Below are 23854 nucleotides of genomic sequence, written 5' to 3' on the forward strand. Positions count from 1 at the left end.
ATGACTCTGGAGGACTCTCTCTATGGTCTCGGAGGACTCTCTCTCTATGGCGGCCGCATCCGGCCCACAAGGCCGCATGTCCCGGCATGCCCCGTGGCCGCCGCTAGTCCCGCCGTTCCCGCGGCCGCCTCACTTCCGGCCCGGGAGTTAAGATGGCGACGCCCATGCACCGGCTGATTGCCCGCAGACAGGCGTGAGTGGGAGCGGGGGGGCCGCGCTGGGCGGGCACGAGCTGAGGAGCGGCGCCCGGCGTTTCCCCGGCGCTCCGAGGCCTTCCTGCCGTTCCGCTGTGTCCCGGAGGCGCGCAGCCCAAAGCACGGCTGGGGCGGAACGATGGCGGCCTCGGTTGTCCGTCCGGGGGTCGCGGGGGGTCCTTTCCTGCTCGGGGCGTTCCTCAGTGCGGTTGTGCAGAGCCTGAGGGAGTTGTTGGCCTCTGGCGCCCGGCGGGGAGCGTTGGGAGCGGGACCGGGGGGCTCGGGAGGAGCCATTGGTTTTTCAGCTCTTCGTTGCTTTGGGTGTTGCTTTTTTCCTTAAACTAATTTGTTTATCTTGTTTTAATTTTTGAACTGTGGGGTCTTTGTCCAGTCACAATGTGCAGAATGTGGGCAGTTGTTTATATTTTCCTAGTGGAAAGTAACTTGAGATTTCAAAGTACTCCTGGATTACTTGTTGTTTTAAGTTGCTGTTTTATTTGAGTTGAGGATCCAGTGTTTAGACTTGATGTCTTTGTGCTTGCCGGGTCTGTGCTGAGCTGTCCCTCCATCAGCCTTTGCTCCAGGCCTGGTGTCACTCATCCCTGCTAAAAGTTTCCTTCAGTTTTGTGCTTCCCATTTGTGTCAGACTCCTTAGTGCTGATGTTCTCCCGTTAATTTTCTTGGGTTTAGGGTTTAATCCTCACCCTTTTGGCTCACATGGGATTGGCTGCTGGTGTGAGCAGCTCTGCAGACGCTCAGTGATGGGCTGTAAACATCCAGAGTTGTTCCTGTGGGGTCTGAGGGGGACAAACCCTGGTTTTGGGGGTTGATATTGATGAGGAGGAGGGGGAGCCATGGCTCTGCTGATTGTAGCTGCTGTGGCAAGGAGACAAAGGCAAAGCAACCCCCTCTGAGCTGCTGGCTTCTGTTCATTCCCAGATATTCTGATTCCTGCCCAAGTCCAAGCTCGTTGTGCTCTGCAGGCTGGGAGTTTAACCAAGTTTTTGTGCTGAGAATTTCTAAGGCTTGAGGATGAAGCCAAATGCTCTGCATTGGAAATGTGATGAATGCTCAGCACAAGATTCCCTTCAGGAACTGGCACAAAAAGTGGTGGCTGAAGCTGAGGGAGAAGCAATTCACAGCTTTGCTCATTGCTGAGCCGTCCCTTCATCCTCATCCATGACTCTGGGAGCTTCCTAGATTAGCCAGGCTGCAATTTCAGATACATGAGCTGGCCTTGAACAATTCATATTTTGGTGCTTGGAACAAGAGCTGAAGGTGGCAGGAGGAGACAGCAGTAGCAGGGAACTGAAGTGGCACAGCCCTGAGCCCAGAACTAATTTTGGTTGTGACCTTGAGGAGGACCTGGGCTGGGTCAGTTCCCTTGTCTGTAAAGGAGAAGAGCAGCTGGGAGAGGAGGCAAAACAGCTTAAGAGCTCCAGCATGAAAATAGGAGTGGTTTCCTTTCCCTGATTTCTAAAAATGCCCATGGGATTTTACCAGAGTAAGAAGTGAAACTGAGTGTGAAATCTCCCTGCTGCTGCAGGTGTTTGGGCACGGGGCAGTCAGGGAGGTTTGGCTCCATTCACTCTGCTCAGAATTTGGGAACCTGATTGTCCCAAAGATAAACCTTGTGCCAGGCTTTCCCAGCTCCTGGGTGTAGCTTGTTTGGATTTACTGGGAGCCTCTCGGAGAGCCCCGGGCTGTGGGTGAGAATTGGGCAGTCTGGGACTTGGGTGTTACATTTCAGGAACTGGAAATGAAGCTGCTGTTCTAAAATAGAATTTCAGTGATTTCTCTGAAGCCAGAACCACATTGAGCTGTGTGATTGTTGCCCTGTGGAAGTGTTTTAATAAATGAAGATCTGTTTGCCTGAATTCTGTATCTACTTGGTGTTACTGCCCATGTCCTGATTCAAAAGAAAACATGAAGCACTTGTGGACATCATAGCTTGATTAAAGCTGCATGATAAATAAACCTGAATATTTTTTCACTGGGTAGAACAGTCCTGGAATGAGTTACTTAACCAATTCCATGTTTTTCTAGGGAGGCAAACAAGCAGCATGTGAGGTGTCAGAAGTGTTTAGAGTTTGGCCACTGGACATATGAATGTACAGGGAAAAGAAAATACCTGCACAGGCCTTCAAGGACAGCTCAGCTGGCCAAAATCCTTAAGGAGAAAGAAAAGCAACTCCTGCTGCAACAGAGGTAAGACAGGCAGGATGAAATGTCTGGTTTATGATTGAAATAAAAGAAAAGATGTTGTCCCAGACCATTTTCTGTGATCTTTTCCTCCAGACTCTGGGATGTGTGTTTAATGTTAGAACTGATTTGTGTGTTAGGTGAAATATGTACACTCAGGTCCCAGAGAATTAAAATCAACTTTTTAATTTCATTAACACCTGCTCATCTGAAATACATTTAAAGCTGTTTTGGCCTGTCTGAAACAAAAGCCACACACTGAGCCCAAGTTAAATTAGTTGGAGCCTTTCTGGTAATGGAGTAGTTTCCTGTGTTCCCTGGCTGGTTGTTTTGGTGTTGATGTGCTGCCCAAGCAGATTTACAGTGAAAGCTGGAGATGGATTTGTAGCAAACCCCATGTCCAGGTTTGCTGCTCAGAGCTGCAGTTAAACCTGGCCCAGCCCCACTCCTGCTGCTCCCTGGAGCTGAGGGGTCAGACAGGTGAGGGGCAGTTGGGTTTTCAGTTTCAACTCAAGCATGGAGTAAGAACATCTCACTGAATTGCACCATTGCTTTCTCTTGTGGCAGCTGAGAAAATGGAAGGAACAGCAAAACCTGAGCAGAACTCTGCGTGTGGCACCTGATTTCCTTTCCACTTTGCCCTGGGAGTGCATCTTAATGCTTCCCCCCAGGTTAACAATTGTTTTCACAAGCAGAAGTAGTGCAGCACCTCAGTTTGCTGTGAAATTCCTCTGTGTCAGGGTCGTTTCTGCTGCTCTGCTCCAGTTGGGTTTTGGGAGCAGGAGAGGAACAGAGTCACTCCCAGTGCCACTCCTTGCACCTGGAATTCCTGAGGGTTTGGCCATATGTCCTCAGTCCCTGCCACTTCCAGCTCATCCCACTGCCAGGGTGGGAGGTAGGGAGAGCATTCCCAGCTTTTGCTGCCTCCTGATGGGACAGAGAAGGGTGGGAGCTCAGGCAGGCCGGGCTCTGTGTCCTCCTCAGCTGCTCCAGCTCAGCAGCAATTCTGAGTCACAGGGCTGATGCCCTGCCTGGAGTGGAGACTCTTACCTTGTGAGCAGAGTGATGTAAAGTGATTGATTTTGAAATTAATTTTGATCCAGTGAGTAATTGGGGAGTAATTAGTCACCCAGTGTTGTAGATAGATCAGGAGTGCTTGGGCTCTGACAATTGGCACCTTTGGAGGCAGAGTCTCTCCAAGGACTCAAGATTTTTAGGCTAAGTTTAAGGCTCAGATTATTTCCTTGTTGCTTTTCTGCCCCTTTTCTGGTGGAGGTTTGGGGCTCTTAGAGTGAGAGAGGAATGTTCTGGGAAAAACCCTCTCGTGGAAGGAAGCCTGAGTAATCCCTAGGTGGGAGCAGTGTTTAATCCTGGTAAATGGGGCTGGATTCACAGGGGTTATGTCATCAAAAGCTGTGCCAGGAGGGATCCTGTTCCTTAGCTGCCAGTGCTGCACTTCCAAGGCCTTTTCCTTGTGGAAAAACAACTTCCAGGGTCACACCTGTGTGACACTTTTTGTGTCACTTGCTGTGGGAGGTTCTTCCTTGCCCTGGGAGAAGTTGGGTGTCCCAGGGGTCGGTTTTGGAGAGCTTGTGTCACCACCTTTAAAGAGCCACACAGGAATCATTAACCAGAAGGCAAACCCAGGCTAAAAAGGTCAATATTTACCTCTGCCAACCTCATCCAGACTTTTTCAGCATGAAGTCCTTTCCCAGTTGTTCCAGGCTCTCTGAGCTTGCCTGGCACTGGCCCCACGGTTCTGGGGTGAGCCCCTCAGTGCCTGCCCAGCCTAGAGCAGGGCTGGGAGGGCAGGGAGCTGAGGAAATGTTCCACAAGGTGCTGGTGGAGCTCTGAGCCCAGCCCTGAGCTGAGGGAGTGTCCAGAGCAGAGCAGGAACTCCTGCAGTAGCTCCTGAATAACCCACACCTCACACAGGAGAGGGAGGCACTCCCTGAGTTAGGTCCTGTCCCCTCAAAGGTGCTTTGGGGTTTCATTCTGTTCTCACTGGGACTCCTCTTACCTGGAAACCCCCTGGTTACCTGCAGAGCTTGGGAATGTAAATATGGATGGGAGGGATTGGAATGTGAATATCAGTGAATCTTCCCCTGGCACACAGGAGAGCGTGGGGAGTGTGGAAAGCTCTTGTGTGAGGATAATGTTTTCATACCTTGTGTGTGAAAGTAAAAAATTGGAGAAATCTCTTTTTTCTGGTGGCACACAATGAGCTTCCTTCTGTGGCACCACTAAAACTCTGTGAGGTGAGGAGCACTTGGGAATCTGAAAGGCACAAAGCTGGAAAGCATCAGTATAAATGGATTTTTCTGTTTCTTTTTGCACTTGAAAGAAATGTGAAAGCTACAGGCTAAGTCAAGCTGTTACCCTTGATTTCCATCAATTCACTTGTTGCTAAATATAGTTACACACAACTTCTTTGTATCCTTTTCTCCTGTGCCTTTCACATCCCAGCTGCTGCTGCCTGTACAAAATGAGGCAAAGGGCAGAGAGGAGCATAAATAGCACAGAAAATTAGAGCTGAATTGCTGCCTTTTCCTCCCCTGGCTCACAGGTGGGTTTTGCTCTGCTTTGCACGGTACTGAGCTGCCCAGTACCCTTTGAATGTTAAACTCAGCCTCAGTGTGCTGCTATTCAGTTAATTTTCCTATTGCATTAATCAAAGCCATTATTTTTTCTCCCCTTAATTAGCTCTGGAGAAAGTGCTGCAGAAAAGAAGACCAAGAAAAAAAGGTATGTGGGGGTTGGTGGGACTGGCCCTGCCCTGATGTTCCTGCAGGACTTTGGGAGGAGGGTGGCAAAAGTCAGCTTTTGGTTTTACTGCTTTGAGGCTGTTACCAGCTTTTGTCTGACAAACATCTGGAGAATTTCTACTCCTCCCTGTCCAAAAACTCTCAGAACTTTATTCTCTCTTTTTGTCCCTGCTGATTCTCCTCCCCCTGCATGATCTTGCTGTAGTAATAAAAGTTCCTATTTCTGCCCCAGAGTCCATCAGGAGTCTCTGAAACAGGACTGGCACAGGGATCTCTCATTGCTCCACCTGCCCATCCTGCTCTGACTTCACCTCTTTTCCTTCCCTTCTCCTGCCAGTTCTCTCTCTCACTCTCAAGCTTTGTCTAGAGGATGAAATAAAACATCTTAAATACCCCCTTGATCCCAAACTAAACCAAAATCCAGGAAATGAGCCTGTCCCTCTCCAAGTCCTGGTTGGAGCCAAGAACTCTTTTGACATTGTTTGTACTTTACTTTGCATTAATGTTTACTTGGGAATTTGCTTTCTTAGCAAATGGAAAGGAGGAACAGCCAGAACTGTGGCTGTAACACTCCTGGAATCGTGTTGGAGTTTTACACCAGGGAATGTCTTTGCATCTCTTCCCCTTTGTTGTCACTTCTGGGTCTCTCAGTGTGATCTAACCCAGTTTTCAGGAGGAATTTAAAGGCCAGGCCTTTGCTCTGTGTGGCAGGCAGTAAATAAGGCAGAGCAGATCTTTAAAGTGTTCCTTTATTCCAGGCTGCCCTGTGGAATGTGGTTTGTTGGAATGCTGGGCTGTCTCAGTGTGTTTTAGCAAAGGCTGCTTTCCCAGAAGTGCCAATTTATTGCTGGAGTTACTCAGGACTGGTGAGATCATGAATTAACTGGTTTTGAGCTGGGCATCTCAGGCCTCTTCCTGCCTCAGCTTCCTCAGACACTGCAGCCTTTGCTGGTATAATTATTTACAGAGTGTTTGAGCTCCAAACCAGTGCAAAAACAGACAGAGCAAAAGGGTTCATAGGGAAGGGGGTGGTTTGGACACTTTTTAATTGGAATTTTAAAACACTTGTGAATTTGCATTTTTCTCCTGCTCCTATGCAAGCACTGAATCCACCATCCATATAAATTCATTTCCAGTCAGCTTGATATTTAGAATTTTATTATAATATGGGAAGAATTAAATGTGGAGAATCCAGCAAATTTATAAGTTCCAGATTTAAAATAAAACTCTGTCCAAGTTTGGGTTCTGGCAGGAGGAGCACGAAGCTTTTCCACAGAGTGTGTTTATTTTGATATAAACACTAATAAGGGAGCTCAGGCCTAACCAGAAAAACAGGCTGAGGCAGAGCAGCTGCTGAGCTGTGACCTCAGGTGACAGAGCCACCTTCCTTGGCCTCAGTGTCCCACCAGAGTCAGAGATGAACTCTTGGAAACTTGCCCTGAGGAGGATGAGTGCTCCTGCTTTAAAAATTCTGTGCTTTCTCAGAGGTGTGATAACCCCAAAATCTTCGATTACCGGCCTGCAGCCTCTGCAGCCACGTTCCCAAACTCTGTTTTGTGTTGGAATTTTACCTGTTCCCATCTCTGTGCTCCTGCTGTCAGTACCAGCCCACGTGTTGCCTCTCCTGAGAACAAGTTCCTGCCTGTTTCCTCTCCCCAGCTCTTGCTTCCCTCTGGGAGAGGCAGCTTTAAGTGCAGAATCCTGATATTCCTGGAGATGGGTTTTGGAATAAACCCAAACATTGGCTGTCCATGGATTGCTGCTATGGATTTTGTGAAAGGTGATCAGGAAGAGCAAGTTCAGAGTGACTCAGGGGCTCCTCTGATTCCTGCCCATCTCATGGAACTGCTCAGACTGAAACTACTACTCCCACTTTTTATTTTCCTTGTCTTAGTGCTGTTTTTTTTCCCCCAGAAATGGCAGTGTTTAGGCAGCCCTTTTGGATGTGTGTGTAATGAGCAGTCGTGTCTGCACACAGAGATAGCAGATTACAGATGTGTTATACAAACTTCAGTGCTTTGTGGCTTAATCCACACCCACATTTGTCAGCTGACAGGGCTGATATGATGAAAAAACCTCACACTCTTCAATAACCTTAACACAGGCACTTCCTGAGTTGTTACATTTACCCAAACCCTCTGATAAAAAACACTGCATGAATTTTCTAATGGAAACAGGATTCTGCACTATCATGATTTACATTTTTGGATGCTCTTTGATTGACTTTGATGGGAAGGGAGGTGAACCAGTCTCTTGTACTTTGGGGAAAGATCTCTGGGAGAACTGAATTGTCCTTTCTTAGAGTTCATATCACCCTCCTTAATCAGAGATGTTGATATTGAGAACAATGGCCCCAGGAAGGGCTGAACATGGAAAAAAGTGCAGAGCATACAGAAATCCTCTCTGCTCTGTTTATCATTCTGTCTTAATCTTGGATTGTTTCCACCCTTCTCCTCCACCTGGAAAACACAAGCATCCTGTAGTGGCAGGTACTTTGTTTTCTTTTGCCAGGGGTAATCTAAGAAGAGTTTTTGCTGGGAACAGCTCTGACCTTGGTGAAATCACTGCTGAAACCTGCCCTGACTCTTGCAGAGGCAGAATTTCACTGTTGCAGTGGTGAGGCAGGGGCTGAGCTGGGCTCATTTTCCCCAGGGCTTGGGTAGCACAGGGCAGTGGGGCCAATAAAGCCCTGCTCAGGGCTAGGAACAAAGTCCTGGCCAGCTTTCCCTGCCTGCCTCTCTCTGCAGTCCTGCTGGGTTATGGCATGCCCTGGGGCCACTCTGCCATTGCCCAAATGGCCAAAATCCACTCACCCAGGAGTGGAAAAGGGAGGGGAGGGCACAGGAATGCATCTTCGATGGTGAGGCCTGGAAATTTCGATGGTGGGGTGTGGAAATTTTCAAGGCAAATAATTGATCTGTGTATGATTACGACAGAGCAGAGGGAACACGGTGTGATGGGCTCTGCCAGGGCTGGGCTCAGCTCTCTCTTCTCCCTCAGGTCCAAGAGTGTGACCAGTTCCAGCAGCAGCAGCAGCGACAGCTCAGCCAGCGACTCCTCCTCTGACAGCGAGGATTCCTCTACCTCCTCCTCCTCCTCTGACAGTGACAGTGAGGACAGCAACTCCTCCTCCTCCTCCTCCTCCCCATCCTCCAGCAGCTCTTCCTCCTCCTCCGATTTTGAGTCGGATTCCAGCTCCTCCAGCAGCAGCAGCAGCAGCAGCAGCAGCACAGACAGCAGCTCTGAGGATGAGCCCCCAAAGAAGAAGAAGAAGAAATAGCTGGGGAGAGGTGCAGGACTGGTGTGGAGTGAGTGACACGGCCCTCCCTGGGGCCTGGAGCACATCTGCCAAACATTCAGTGGTCAACATTTCTACTGCTCCAATTTCTAAGTGTTTTGCGTAGTTGTTCACAGGACATGGAAGGTATTAAATGGCACGTGAGACTTACTGAGAGAGTATTTTTGTGGTTTATCCTTTTATGGAAGATTTTACTTTTTTAGTTCCAGAAAAAAAAAAATAAAAGAGTTCTATCATCAGATTTGTTTATATGAGCTAAAGTCCAGTAACCTGGACGTTTACATGCTGGAAAGCAAAAGCTTTTTATTGCAGATTATGCTGTGCATCATGTGCTGTTCTTCTGTTAATGACAGCTTCACTTCCATTGAGAAAAAAACCCTCCAAACTGCTCAAAGCAGAAGTTTTTCAGTGCTGCTGTGGAGCTCTGGCATTGTTGAACCTGAATGCACAACGTGTCCCACACAGAGCCTCCCATCTCGCTGGTGACAAACGGATTCTGTGTGCTGAGCTTGTGTTCCAGTGGCTTTTCCTGATGCTTCCAGGTCGAGTCTTAACTGCACCATCCAGTTGAGCTGTGTTGATTTGTTACTGATCAATGTAGTGCTTGTCCTGCCCACAGGCCCTGGGCTTTTCACTCCCCTGTGTCCTTGGCTCGTGTGTTGGAGGTGTTTGCTGAGACACAGAGTGTTGGTGTTGGAAAGCAGCAGCTCAGTGAATCGGGTGCTGCTTTAGGAGTTTCATCTTTGTGCCTTTTTTTTTGTAAATCCAGTGTAAAAGCACCAGTGAGACAAGTTCTGCAGAACTCCATCAGAATATTCCCATCCATAATATGGCCAGCAAAACCAGAGGAATTATAGCAAAAAAACCTGGATTTTCACTGGATGCTCAGTGAGAAAGAGACTCCCTGAAATAAAGGTCTCAAAGGGAAGTGTTCCCCTTTGGATGTGTTTCCCAGGGAATGTGTGAGATGCAGGATTGCCAGGCTGTGGTGGTGGGCAGTGCTGCAGGAATTCAGTCCTTCCTTGATTGTGGGAATGGCCCTGGAGCAGCAGGCGAGTGCAAAACCCCCCCAAACCCAACGGAAGCAGATCCAAACGCGCTGCAGAACGGGGATTGCTGGATGCAGAGTGGGAATTATCTGTTTTTCTGATGGATTGAAGCAGCTGTCGTTAGTATTTTATTTGGTGATGGAGGGGGCATCATTTGTGGAAGAATTCTGAAGTATCTTGGTTTAGGTTAAATACAGTAACTAAACTATTTTTTATATTTTTATGGAAAAATAGTGTGTAGAGTTAATTTGGAATAAACTGTACTTATTTAAATGTTTGAAAACACCTGTGCTGTGTGTCTGTTTGTGACCACTCCTGTGTTTTACAGAACACGCTGCAGACTGTAAATAAAACTACCAGAAAGGTGTTTAAGTCTTGTGGAGTGAATGTACCATTTAATGGGAAAGTGAATAAATTATTAAACAGTAGCTGCTAAGTTGATGCTTACTGCAAATATCTAAAATATTTGTGGTGTTTGTGTGCAGGTTTCAGCTGGAGTTGCCCTGGCATTCCCTCACAGAGGGGCAGGATTGCTCCCCAGGAAGTTCTCCAGCCAGAAGTCCTTCAGTATCCAGACTTTTTTTAAAACAAAACCAGTTTAGTTTCAAATATAACTTTTGTATTGGCTTGCTTTTATTTTTTTTTTTCTTCTTGCTTTTTCTGCTTACTTTGTCTCTACATGTTTTTATTTTACAGATTAAACCCCAAAGCCTGGCCAGAGCCTTACCCTCCATCTGCCACTACCTCACTTCCTGCTCTCCTGCTGGATTAGGAATTTTATAAAAACTGTTAACCAGGAATTGTTCCAGGCCTGTTTAATCCCTCCCACTCCAAGCAAAGCTGCCACTGCTCATTGCGGGGGAGCAATTGATGCAGCCTGTATTTCCTGGCAGGAAAACAGCCTCAGGAAAATCCGTCACCTTTCAAGGAGAAACGCTGGGAACAGAGGGGAGGGCAGGAAAAGGGAGAGACAGCCCCATTTCTGAGTGCAGGCCTTTATTAATGCAAACAGCTGCCACTCAAACAGCTTTTGGGTGCTCTGGGTGCAAGTGCATTGCACAGGCTCTGGATTAGTGCATTGATTTATTTTCTTAGGGAGGAGTCCTTAATAAACAGGAGGTTCTCCAGTGGTGGATTTGGTTTGTGAAATTCTGTTTGTCCGAGCCCTGGGACAATGGGTCCTGGCTGAGGTGGATCTGCACAGCCTCCTCTGTTCACCCAGGCGTGTGAACCCAGCCTTGACCGCAGAGCAGCGGAGAATCCCAGAATCCCGGGATGGTTTGGGTGGGAAGAACCCTAAAGCCATGGCAGGGACACCTTCCACTGGCCCAGGTGCTCCCAGCCCTGTCCAGCCTGGCCTTGGGCACTGCCAGGGATCCAGGGGCAGCCCCAGCTGCTCTGGGCACCTGTGCCAGCTCTGCCCACCCTGCCAGGGAACAATTCCTGCCCAATCTCCCACCCAGCCCTGCCCTCTGCCACTGGGAGCCATTCCTTGTGCCCTAAACCTCCATCCCTTGGAAATCTTCTCTCTCCATCTTTCCTGCAGCTCCTTCAGGCACTGGGAGGCCACAGTTGGGTGACCCCGAACCTTCTCCCCTCCCGGCTGAACCATCCCGGCTCTCCGGGCCATTCCCGAGTTCATCCCGGGCTGATCCCGGGCCGGTCCCGGGGCTTCCGCGTCCCTCCCGCCGCCGCCAGGGGGCGCCGCGCCCGCGGAAGCGATCCCCGCGCGCTGCCCCACGTGACTCTCCCGCCGCCGCGCGAGGAGGGCGGGGTCTGGGCAATGCCACGCCCCCCACGCGCGCGCGCTCCGCCGGGGTCACGTGTGTTCCCGCGCGTCACGTGATCGGGGCGGCGGCGGCGCGCGGGGGCCGCCGGGAAGCGCCAGGCGGGACCGGGCCGGGATCGGGATCGGGACCGGGACCGGGCCCAGCGCAGCCCCGGCCGAGCCGCGGTCCTGCCCGAGCCCTGCGAGCCGCCAGCCCGGCGCCGGCCCGCCATGGACCGCCGGGACCCCTACGGAGCGGCCGCCCGCTTGTAAGCCGCCCCCCCTCCCCCGGGCCGGGCCCGCCCCGCGCCCCCCGGCGCTCCGTGACTCGCCGGCGGCTCTTCGGGCCTCATCGTTCGCCGGTGGCGGCAGCCAGGAGATGGTCCGGGCCTAGCGGAGCGGCCAGCGCAGGTGAGCGCGGCCGGGCCGGGCCTCCCGCCGGCGCCGGGGCCGCGCCGTGCCCGCCCCGGACACTCCCGGGACATCCCGGCCGCCCCCCCGGGGCGGAACCGGCGGGCCCGAGGCTGGGACCGGCCGCTCCAGGCGCATCTCCCGCCGGGAGCCGCGGATTTCCCCGCGCTCGCGGCCCGCGGTGCCGCCCTGCGGAGGGCGGGGGTCCCTCCCCGGGAAGCACCGCCCGGGGCATCCCCTGGAACGGGGATCTGCGGCGGGCTCGCCGCTGCGCTGCCCTCCCCGGTGATGGATTTAATCCTGTTCCGGTAATTGACGTCAGGGCTTTGTTCCTTCCCCTTTGCTCTCCGCGGTTTAGGGCCGGCGCCGCTCGGGATGGAGCGGGCGGGACCGGCTCGGGCTGCGGCGCTCGGGGGCTCCGCGCCGCTTCCCGGGATTGGCCCCGGGCAGCCGCTGCCGGAGCTCGGGGAACGAAGAGTCGGGGTTCGGACACAATCCCGTCCCGGAGTGAGTGGGTGGCTGTTATGTAAAGCCTCATCCCTGGTGGGGGGTTATGCTGGACTTTGTAAAAGGGGAGTCGCTTAACGTTCCTGCACTCTGGGCTGGCTTTTTTCCTTTCTTCTCTCCTTTTCCTATGAACAAAACAAAGCGAGAAAGTGTTGAGATGTGTAACCCAGGTATTGGTGTGTTCAGTGTTGTGTCTGTGGTTCTCTTCAGGAAAGGAACAAGTGGTTAACTGAATTTTGGGGGAGAACTGAGTGCTCGTCCCCAAATCTCACTCACAGCCTGGGCAGATGCTGTACAATGGAAAAGGAACCTGAAAAGGGGCAGGTGTGGGACCTGCTGTCCCCCCAGCTCATCTCTCTTTACGGCCTGGTTTGATCATTTTCTCAGGAATACTGGTGATTTTAAACATTGGCACGTTTCCAGTGATGGCAGCCAGGCCCCCACCTGCCCCTGTGGGACTGGACAGGCCCTTCCTCAGTGTCCCTCTTTGGAATGAACTGGTTCTGCTCAGGGCTGTGTGTTTATTTCTCACCTGGGTTCCCTCCCAGCTTCTGATCTCTCAGGTGTATTCCTAGTTCCTGACATTCCTTTAAAACTACTGAATTCTTCTTTCAGCTCCCTGGCAAATGGGGATTTGCAGCCTGGGGGGGTTATTGCAAAACAGGGTCTAGTGAAGTGCTTTGCAGGAGTGGTTGTGCACCTGATTGGTCATTTCATGGTCATTTCATGTCTCCTCTAATGAGGGAAACGTGATTAAACTGCCTGTGCTGCTGGCTGTGTGTCAGCCTCGAGGTGTGGGACCGTCCCAGTGTCACACTGGAGTTACTCAGTGGCTGTACTGGGATGGGAGCAGGTCTTGTTGTTCAGGAACAAAAGGGAAAATTCATCTTTTGGCATTATGAATATCTTGGCTTTATTAATGTATCAATGTCAATGTTTGTCATTTGCTGCCTCCCGTACAGGGTGTTTGCAGCTCTGTGTGAGAGCAGACTCCCGTGTTCAGGAGTGAGACAATCCTGGCATATCCTGAGCTGGAAGGGACCCACAGGGATCATCCAGTGCCACCTCTGGCCCTGCAAACCCCCAAACAATCCCAGCTCCATCCCTGGAGCGCTGTCCAAGCTCTCCTGGAGCTCTGGCAGCCTCGGGGCCGGGACCATTCCCTGGGGAGCCTGGGCAGTGCCAGCACCCTCTGGGGGAAGAACCTTTCCCAAAATCCAACCCAAACCTCCCCTGGCCCAGCTCCAGCCCTTCCCTGGCTGCTGTCCCTGTCCCAGGAGCAGGGATTGGAGCTGCAGCTCTCAATGAGCTCTGACCTCAGGCTCCTCTTCTCCAGCAAAACAAACCAAGTGCCCTCAGCAGCTCCTTCGTGGTCCTTCCTCACCCTTCCCCATCCCCATGTCCCTTCTTCGGATGCTGTCAGCATTTTATCTTTTTTATATTGTGGCACCAGAAAGTGCCCCCAGGACTCCAGTACAGTTAAACATCAATGAAGGAAAACACTGAAGTTCAACTCTAATCTCAAAAGCTGTCTCAGGTTCCTGATATTTCTTCTAAACATCTTTGCAGTTCTTGTTTTATGACTTCTCTCCCTGTCTGAAACATTGAGCGAGTGAGACTGAGCCCCTGGGGTCAATTTTTGTGTGAGAAGCCACACAGCAACCTACAAAAATAATTAATATTTATATGTTTAGCATTCTTGCCAGTTCTAGTGACCTGAACTTGATAAAACACGATAAAAACCCAGTGAAATATGACTTGGATTTCTAGGATGTTTTTTTAGGAAGCTGGAATGTGCAGATGCTTTTGCATGGTTACGACCCAGATCTTTAATAAGAAGATGCCACATTTCTGTCTGCACAAACCATAGTGTTTGCTTCTTGGGGACTTTGTAGATAAAGAGAAATCTGTCCTGAGGTTGCAGCTGGTCCATGACAGGGTGGCATTTGCACACCAGTGGCTGCTGTGGCTGCTGGCGGGTGTGTTCTGCCCCGGTGTTTTCCAGCGTGGGTGCTCCCGTGTCGGATGTGACTAAGGACATCTGTGACCTGTGCCTTACTGACTGAGACAGCAGCTCTGGCATCTTCTGATGCCTGCCACCAGGGACTCTGGGACCAGGTGCTGGTGGAGTGTCCTTGTGTCCCTTACTGCATTTTCAGTGAGCCAAAGCTGCTCCTGACTGCTCCCTTCCCTTCCTGCTCATCCTCTTGGTTTGGGAGTTTATGTGATCATCACTGCTCGTCCTCTTGCTCAGATCATCAGAAATTTGCAGTGTTGAGGGCGGAAATACTGGGAGTCGAGTCTTGAGAGCTGAGCCAGGAAAGCAGCACCTCTGCCATAGGCAGATTTGGGCACATGGAGAGAGCTTGAGCAGCTTCCAAGAGGCCACAGCAACATGTGTGCTGAGCTGGGAGGAGTATGAGTTACAGTGTGGTGTTTGGAGTCCCCCAGTGTGAGGATGTAGGGATAGTCTGGAGTTTTTGGTGACTGAGGTTTCTTTTCTGTGGCAATAATTGTTCTTGGCCACATCATTTCAGTTTGTTACTCACCTGTGGTTTGCTCTACAGGCCTATTTCCTTTCCCCCACTGCTGTGGTGTCACAGTTATCTTCAGCAGAGGCTCAGAAATAACGAAGTTTGAGATTAGATACCTAAACTTCAGTTTAGGTTAGATCTACTGAAGGAATCCTTCCCTGGGAGGGTGGCCAGGCCCTGGATCCCCGGCAGTGCCCAAGGCCAGGTTGGATGAGGCTTGGAGCAGCCTGGGACAGTGGGAGGTGTCCCTGCCCATGGTGGCACTGGATGATTTTTAAGGTCACTTCCTACCAGAATCCCTTGTCCTCCTTTGCCTTCAGTGTCTACCTCAGACCAAAACCAAAATGAGGTTGGTGTCACCTTCTCTGAGCTGGGAGAACAGAACACCCCAAGCTGTGGGGAGATGGAGAGGCCATAGGATGAAGAGGGAGTGTCTGGAAACGAGTCAAGAAACTTTAGCAGATTACATTTAGCTAGAGCAGGGTTAGATGCATGTAAAATATCTTGCTAACTGTGTTAAACTCAGAAAATAAGCAATCAAGTTCATAGAATTGCAAAACTCAAGATGAAAGAACTTGTGTGGCAGTTACTCTTCTCTTGCAGGATGGTTGCTTCTCTGCAGTCACTAATGACTAAGGAGATGCTCTGCAGCTTGTGAAATGACAGGGCTGCTGTCAGTGCTTAGGAAATCCAAGCACAGCCCCTGCTCCTTCCTGTCACCGAGTCTCTGCTGAGCGCACTCAGCCCCTGGAGCTGTGCCGTTCTCTGGCCGTGGCTCTCTCCTGCAGGAGTCCAGCTTTATTCTCTTTTTAGCTGCTTGCACTAGATGCCCCTGTTCCAGCTGAATTAACACTTCCCACTTTGGAGCAGGGCTGGTGCTCTCTGAGGTGACCGTGTGCTCCTTGGGGCTGGGCCAGCCTCGGACGTGCCGGCCAAAATTCCGTGTTCCCTGGAGCTGGGAGGTTGTTGCCTCACGCACTCGTGGCTCAGTCAGTGTCTGCCATCTCCCCAGGCTCTCAGACTTTTACTACTTTCCAAGTTTCTTTCTTCATCTCTGCGTTTCAAACCCCTCTTTTCCCTGTCTTTTCTCCCCAGTGTTTGGAGTTCCTCAGGTTGTCTTGTCTCTTGTTCTTACTTGGTTCATTAATTCTTGCTGATGAGTGTAAAACCTGGGTTATTAACTGCCAGTAGCACCAGGTACCAGCAGGAAAAAAAAATCTCCTTATACTCCATGCTGCACAAACCTGGAATAAGGGAAGTTCTTGCCCTGAAGTCTTGAACTAATTTTCAGTTAGCAGCTCATTAAGAGAAATCTTCCTGTTCATCTTTTTATGGAAAACAACACCTCACGAGGCAGATCAGAGCCCTCTTTTACTGACTTTTTTTTTTTTTAACAGTTCATCTTAGTTTTTATTCATGTCACAACATTTATTGATAAATTGCTTGAACGTGCTGCTTTCATGTTTTATAATTAAACAAATAGAGTGTACTTCTGCTAACGTGTAATCCCGTAGTGGTTGTGTTTTCCAGGAGAGGCGGTTTTATCACTCCCTGTGGACAGGTGTGCTCCTCTGCAGCCCCACAGCAGTTTCCCACTATTCCCAGTACTGCACTGGGAGCATGAGGAGGGAGGAGACCAGAGGCAGGGTAATGATGTGCTTCTCTTCAGCGTGCTTGTTCCTGAAGGATTGATGTTCCCACGTTATTTGCAGTTTCCAAGAGCAGCTTTAAGCTGTTTCTCCTTCGGGCTGGAGCTTCTCAGCTGCCTCATGGAGGGCAGAAATGAGCCCTGGAATGGTTGAGCTCCTCCTGCAGCTCCTGGGGTGGCTGAGAGTTGGGAAGTGTCAGGAAAGGTCTCAGACCAAAGCAGATCCCGAAGCTTTGAGCTTTTCCAGCTCTGTAACCTTTGCTGTGTGTGGTGTTAGAACGGGAGGGTGGCCAGGTTTTGGTGGTGCTTTGTCACCTCCTGGAAGTGGGGACGAGCCCTTGGTGCCTCACTGTAGCTGGGTCATACATCACTTCTACTGACAGGCATTTTCCAGTTTAAGGAGAAAATAAAGAATGTTTAATTTGCAGAACCAGACACTGGGAAAACAATGTTGGTGATCAGTGACAAGTTAAACTCCTGAGACAGAGGAAACTGTTTCCACTTGTCCTTAGCAGGGATTCTAAGATTTCACCGAGGTAAATTGTTCCAGAGTAGATATTTCCCTCAACAGTTGGTTCCTGTGGAAACTTCACGCCATTGAACAGTCATTCAGCTTTTCACTTTATTTTCCTTTGAAAGTCCTGATGTTCACTTTCCTTGGTGTGATCCTGTTGAAGGTGTCTGATTTTAAATGGGTGTTGGATACTTCTGTTGGTTGTCTGCTATATTTTTATATAAATCAGGCTTCAAACACTGTGTACTGCCATGTATTTCCCCATTCCTGCTGACAGGACTATAAAAACTCAAACCTGATCATAATTGTCCAGCTTTGTGCGTTCACATGGAGGTTTTTTTTTTATTTCTGCATTTAATTTAATTTCCAAAAGACGCTAAAGAGATTTCAGTGATGGAAGTGCTTAAATGGTTTTAATCAGGCTTTGATGTGCACAAATCATTAAAGCGAGGAGGATGAAGAGATAAGAGTCCACAATTCCCTTTGTATGGTTTGGCTGCAGAGGAACTCACAGGAGGAGGAAGTGTTCAGGAAATCCCAAAGGCGCAGAAGCAGCGACAGGACAAGGGAAAATGGCCTCAAGCTGTGCCAGGGGAGGTTCAGGCTGGATATTGGGAAAATTCCTTCATGGGAAGGCTTCCACACACTGCCCAGGGAATGCTGGAGTTCCCATCCCTACATGGGTTTAAATTAAATTAAATTGTGCAGGTGGCACCTGGGGGCTTGGAGCGGTGATGGGCAGTGGGAATGGTTGGATTTGAGGAACTTGGAGGGCTTTTCCAGCCTAAACAATTCTATAATTCTGTTTTTCCCACAGGGAAAGGGAATAGCAAACTGAAAAAAAAGCTACATCAAAATGGGAATTTAGTTTGTGTGATGTCGTGGGCAGAGGAATTACCAGAGATTCTGTGGGAAAAAAAAAAGTAATTTGAGAGATCTGCCAACGTAACTTTCCAGTGTTGCATTGCAATTAACATAAGCATTTCCTTATTTAAAGATAATTTAAAAATTATTTGGTCAAAATCCAGATTTGAAAACATTAAGATGGAAATTTCAGAAAATTGAATATGGGAAACAGGTTGAAGAACTTAAAGGAACATATTGTAACTTCAGCAAGTTTTCCTGTGCTTTGGCATAAATAAAATGAACCTGTAGGAAATTGCTGAGTGAAAAATGCATGATTTGACAAAGATCTCCTAATATTATTGTATTTCTGTAACTTCAAGAGGCCTTGAAGCACAAAGATTGTCCAAGAGGAGGTTAAATGCAATTTTGTACTGATATTTTCCCCTTCTCCTGGGTTCTTGTTATGTGTCCTGTATGGAGCAGAGCTTCCTGAGAGTTTGTTTGTGTGTTTCAATGAGGTTTTTATATTTTGGAGTGAGGTGCTGTGTTTGTTTGGCATTTCCCATTAAACCTTCCAGTTCACCTCCAGCTCTTAGTGGTGTGGAGCTACTGTGGCCACATGGAATATTGGTTTAAATTGCCTGGTGAAGTTTGGGATTTCTAATTAATTTATTTATTTTTAAAATCAATTAATTTAGGTTTAATTTAGCCTTCTGAAGCTGATAGGATGAATTAGCATAATATTATAGCATTGATTTGCCATGCTGGAAGCTGGTGTTTGGTGTAAACCAGCCTTTAAAAGATAAAGGGTGAAAAGGTTTTTCCTGGAGCAATTCCTTGTGCTGAAAGAGCTCCACTAATTATATTTAATGAGCAAAAAACACAAGTAAGGACTTTGCACTGTGACACATTCTTAGCCAATAATTACCAGAAATATGTTTTAATAGGAGAGAGTTTTAACAAGTAGTCTTCAGCTTAAATTTGTTAATCACTAATAACCTCCTAAAAATTACTTTCTTCAGTATTTTTTCTTCAGTTTTTTTTTTTTTTCTTCAGCCTTCTCCTGTTTATTTTTTGTGGAAAAAGTTGCATTATTTCCTGGCCACGTGAAGCAAGGTCCATGGTGAATTGGCATTCAAAAATGTTTTTGTTTGTTTCTTCTTATTTATTCAAAGGAATGTTCAAATCCGTCCAGTCATGATTTGCTGACAAACTTGAAGCTCAAGATGGTCAGAAATGGGTGTGGTTTAATCTTCATTGCTATTTTAGAGGTTGAAATTTGGATCTCATTAGCTGCTCTAATGGGCTGATTCCTTGCTATACAATTTATTTCAATGCATTATTCAATTTTTAAAAAATTACTATGTGTGACTATAAATACTGAGTCATACCTTTAAAAAAAAATTAATTTCAACTTGTGCTTAGAAGTTCTTCTAATTAATGGAATTAGTTTTAATACTTTTAATTAATGGAATTAGAAGAATTCCATTAATTACACCCTCAGCTAGGGGTGTCCATCAATGCCTGGTCCTGTTCAGCACAGCCTGGGAGCTTTAGCTGCTCTCACCATGGAATTTCTGTGGTGCTTGGAAGCAGATTTGGCTCTTCCAGAGACATTTCCAGGCTCCAGCTCTGACCCAGCTCGCTGTGAAGTTGCCTCTTGCATGAAGGGTTTTGAAACCCAGTTGAATTCTGTGTTCTGTAGTTTCAGGTCTTTTGGTTTAAGCCCACATCCAGAAAAGTGAAAAAGGTTGTAAGAACTTCGGGGGAAAAAAACCCAAACATCATTATTATGGGAAAATATGATGTCATTTATATCAAAAGAGTTTGTACAGCTAAATTAACATTTATCAACTGTTTTCCTGAGGTAAAAGACATTACACTGAATGCCCTGTTACTCAGTGGGGACAGAAATACGAATGTTTTTCTCAGTCTGCTCAGGGGGATTATAAAGTACAGGTGGCATTTAGTAGGTAGGATGAGAAGTGAAAACTTTCCAACTTTTTAGGCAGTGTTTGTTTGGAAGCACAGCACATCAAAGCTGTGGCTTTCCTGCTGCATTTCAGCTTCCCTCTGTAGATACTTTTGGGCCCTTTTTCTCACTTCCAAATTTTTTTGCTCTGCCTGCAGATCTTAAATGCTGCTCTTCCCAAGGTTTTTCCTGAGTTTTAGCTACTCTGTGCTCTCATCTTTGGCGTGATTAAATTTAAAAAGAAAGTTTGAAGGTACCAGAAAGCATCCCAGGTCTCAAAGCTGTCATGCTCTGACAGCAGATTTTAGACAGGTAGGAGATGATGCTGAGTTTGGTGAACCCTTTGCATACAAGCTAAGGCTGAAAATTGGGAGGGGAAAACTTGTATTCCCACTTTTCTGGTACTCAGAATTGTGGATTCTGTGAAATCTTCAAGCTGTAAAGCAATCCTAGAACTGCTGCAGCTGCCAGTGGGGAGCACTGGCCCTGTGAGGGTTCAAGCCATCCCTTTTGAAAAGATATTGATAATAATTAATTGATGATAATTTAGAAAACACATCGATGCTGACATGGATCCAGCCCAGTGGTTGTGGTGCTTCCCCTGCAGCTGTTCTGGGAATCTGCACATGGATTTCCCTTTAGGCCTCTCAGTTGTTCTGTGGCTCACCCTGAGTGGTTTCCCATGGTTCTGAGGAGAGTTAAATCATTGAACAATGAAGTTTTTCATTCTGGTTGCTCTGCTGAGCTGCTCCCCAGCATCCTCCTGCTCTTCCTCCATCCCTCACAGCCACATTGCAGAATTACTATCCCAAACCCTGATGCTCAGTTCAGTGAGGGATGCAGCACAGTGGGTGAACCTTGGTCGTGATGGGAAGTCCAAGATAAATGTCCTGTGGGCCAGAGCAGACAGATGATCTTACACTGGGGCTGGAGGAAGTGACAGTTAAACCAGAGTGAAGTGTCTGATAAGCTTCTTCTCTCCTTTCTTTTCTGTAGTTGAGATGGAAGAAGGATGTGAACCTCAAATGTGATTTTCCCTTTTGCATTTTCACTCCTAGTTTAGATGGCACCTCATTAAAACCTTATCTGCTGTTTCAAATCTTACCCAGAGCAGATTTATTAGAGAATTTCTGTCAAGTGAATCCTTTCTTAATCCTAATGCCACAGAGTTCATAGCACTCAAATGTAACGATGTCTTTTATGAAAGTAAATTATTGGGAGGAAGTCAGAATGATAATACCCAGATTAATGTTAGATGTCTGAATAACTATTGCTTAATAAAATCTGAATGCCAATTGTCTTGGCGTCAAAGTTTAAGCAGGTGAACATGTAGGCACAGGAATTGGGTTATTAAGTTTCTGCCCAATTAAAGGGCAGAAATTTGTTGGGAAACTGTTGGAATATGCTTTGGTTAGCCTGTGTGGACATGAAAGAATTGCATGTAAAAATGCTGAATTTGTGATGGTCCATCTTTGCACTGGGGGAATTAGAGATTCCCAGCGATGAGGGGTGGAAAGGATGGGGAGGATGTCCTTGGTTGAGTGGGAGATGGAATTGGGCTGAGCAGAGATTTAACTGAGAAAGAAAAGAGTGTTCCTGGTGGATGGCTGAGCTCGAGGTCAGCCTGCACTGCTGGACTTGGTGATCTTCTCAGGGCAAGGGATTTCAGTGCCTGGTTAAGAAAGCCCCCTGTTCCTCAGAGTAGATACTGCAGGATGAAGCACACAGAAATGAAAAGGCTTGGGAAGGCAAAGTTGAAATTCAGCTTTGCTGAGCAGCAGCAACTTCACTTCCCCCTCCTGTCTGGGGCTGGTTCTTGTGGCAGGAGTTGGTTGAGGCTCCGGTGATCTGACCTGGGATCCTGACCTGCCCTTGGGGTAGGTGCAGAAAATGACAATTTTAGTGGCTTTGTGGTCTTATGGTGTCAGTCCCTGAGGTTCTTCTCATGAGTCAGGGATGGCACTGTGGCATCTCCCAGGGTGGAGGGACCCTCCCTCTGCTCCCTGGCCATGGAGAGAGGAGGAGGGAGCAGGGATCTGTGCTGTCACTTGCAAGGCTTCCCTGTTCCACTCCCATTCCTGATGAGACAAGACAGAAAGGAGGGACTGAAGTCCTTTGAGCAGCTCTGCTCCCTGTGAAGGAAAACAGTTGGGAATTAATTTCTGTGTTCATCAGGAAGGGGGGACCAGATGTTTTCCCTCTTGGATAGCACTTCTGCACAAAAATGAGACACTTCAGATGTGTGGTTGTGCATTTTTGAGGTCCCTAGAGTGAATAACATCAAACCAGTCTTGCAAATTCTTGGATATAAACAATTTTAAGCTATTTTAATAGCATGATTTAAAAGTGGACTTAGAAATGGTTTTAAATGAGCTGCACTTCAAGTGCAGAATTTAGACATGTCCTCCTTGACTTACCTTCTAAAATCCAGTTGCTGGGAGTTCACTTTTACCTTAGTTCTTTCACCTTACCTTGGCAGGAGGAGTGGAACTGGATGATTTTTAAAGTCTCTTCCAACCCAAACCCCATTTTTCCCTTGCTTCTGTGTGCTGAATCTCACCTATGATGAATGATGCACCCAGTTCTCATCTGGAGTTGTTAAATGAAATGTTACACTTGTAGAGCCTCTTTCTAAAGGATCCCCAACTCCTTTTCCAGTGGTTAGTGTTGATTTACAAATGATCCCTGGAATTCTCCTATGCACCTTTGCTGTGTGTTGGCTTCTCAGGTGGAAGATGCTGACTGATCATCAGGTAACCTGGTATTTGTGGGATGAAGGGGACTCTGACAGCTCAAACTCCAAAGCAGGATGTAATTCCTTGCACCATCACTTGTCTGAGGTGCTGGAATTAAGGCCGTGCTCCCACAGAAGGTGCTGTGGAATTTCAGCTAACGGTGGTGAAGGATTTGTGCTGCTTTGTCTGGGGAGCAGCACAAGTCCAGGCACATCGTGCTTGGTGGGGATTTCTGGGTGCTGCAGAGCTGAGTGGGAAGGAGAAGTGCCTGCAGCAAACTGCTGGCTCTGCCCTCCCTGGGAGTTCTTGTCAAACATTAACCAGACCTAGGCCAACTCACTTTTTTATTATTTTTGTTTAAAGCTTTTCCACCCTCAGTATGTACAAAGGTGTTCCAGACAGCTCTTGGAGCACTTCATGATCTTCTTCCTGTTGAATGTGCAGTAGGAATTCCTCATGGAAGGGAGGGATAGAAGCATTTGTGTTCATACTGTAGGAATGAGAAGCATTTATGTTTCAGTTAGTGGTGAGTCTGATTTATATTTGTATCATATTACCAGTACGATTGTGTTTGAATTGTATTCCCAAGAGCTCACATGAAACCTTGGAAAGAGGGAGATGGAGCTGTGGGAAAGTTCATTCTCATCAAAATAGCTGAGCAAGATGATGGCTGAGGGTTTCCTGTGTTCACCTGTGCGGCCTCACCGTGTGATACCGAGTTATGGGATAGAATTTTGGGATACTGGTGGTGTCAGTACCTTTCCTTTGGCAGAGCAGATCCCATGTGCACCAGGAGCCATCCCAAACCAAATCCCCCTCCCTTGCACGGAGCCTTTTTGTCAGAAGGTGAGGGACAGAAACAGAAAACTTCATGCTTTTGAGAAGTTGAGGTTTTTTTTCTCTATCTGGACACATACAAAAACTACTTGAATTCTTTGTAAACTCTTGTTTTTACTTGTGTTCCTTATTTATGTTATAAAATTCTGAAGATGACTCTGCTGCTTCTGTATTTGCACCATCACTGTTATCCTCTAAACCTCTCCTGGAGAATCATCCTGTTTGTGCTTTTTTTTAGGCAAAGCTGTATTGTTTTAATAGGAAATGTTATATTTTTTTTCTGTGTTTTTCTTCTTCACCATCACATAGAAAGATTATATGTACACTTCTGTAAGTAGTTCTTGGTGACACCAGGGCATGTTCCTCTCTGTGTGTCGGTGTTTTTGTGTTAATTTTGTTGTTGCAGGGCAGTTATTTTTCAATCTCTCCCTTTTTAAGCAGCTCCTCTGGGAGTGTGTATGTATTAAAAGCTGACAAAGTAGCATTTTATGCTCCTGCACAAGATTTCAGGGCAGGATTTGTGGTGATGCTCAAGCTGGGAGAAGTGTCCTGTGCCAGCTCCTGACAGGCCCCT

General features: G+C 47.8%; 2 protein-coding genes across 5 annotated transcripts in view; both read left to right on the forward strand.

The window, feature by feature from the left end:
- On the forward strand, positions 1–9880 carry ZCCHC10 (zinc finger CCHC-type containing 10). 2 transcript variants are annotated; one of them, XM_023936333.2, is made up of 4 exons: positions 1–193; positions 2241–2402; positions 5100–5141; positions 8162–9880. In XM_023936333.2, exons 1-4 carry the CDS (start codon positions 153–155, stop codon positions 8439–8441), a joined length of 525 nt encoding a protein of 174 aa, XP_023792101.2. In that variant the 5' UTR covers positions 1–152; the 3' UTR covers positions 8442–9880. The 2 variants fall into 2 exon arrangements, with proteins under 2 accessions (XP_023792101.2, XP_023792100.2); XM_023936332.2 differs by lacking the exon at positions 1–193 and adding an exon at positions 319–515.
- A 1671-nt stretch (positions 9881–11551) lies between these two features.
- AFF4 (ALF transcription elongation factor 4) overlaps positions 11552–23854 on the forward strand; it is a 49477-nt gene continuing 37174 nt past the window's right edge. For all 3 annotated transcript variants that reach the window (XM_086852045.1, XM_086852046.1, XM_086852044.1), the window contains exon 1: positions 11552–11687. The gene's annotated coding sequence lies outside the window, so the exon portion shown is untranslated. The remainder of the gene's footprint in view (positions 11688–23854) is intronic.

The sequence above is a fragment of the Cyanistes caeruleus genome, chromosome 15 (genome assembly GCF_971803275.1).
Source record: "Cyanistes caeruleus chromosome 15, bCyaCae1.hap1.1, whole genome shotgun sequence".
NCBI classification, from domain to species: domain Eukaryota; kingdom Metazoa; phylum Chordata; class Aves; order Passeriformes; family Paridae; genus Cyanistes; species Cyanistes caeruleus.

Coding starts and splice junctions, on each gene's coding strand:
- ZCCHC10 (XM_023936332.2), top strand. CDS start 334: ATGGCGGCCTCGGTTGTCCGTCCGGGGGTCGCGGGGGGTCCTTTCCTG. Junction 2,403..5,099: donor CAACTCCTGCTGCAACAGAG/GTAAGACAGGCA, acceptor CCCCTTAATTAG/CTCTGGAGAAAGTGCTGCAG. Junction 5,142..8,161: donor AAGAAGACCAAGAAAAAAAG/GTATGTGGGGGT, acceptor CTTCTCCCTCAG/GTCCAAGAGTGTGACCAGTT.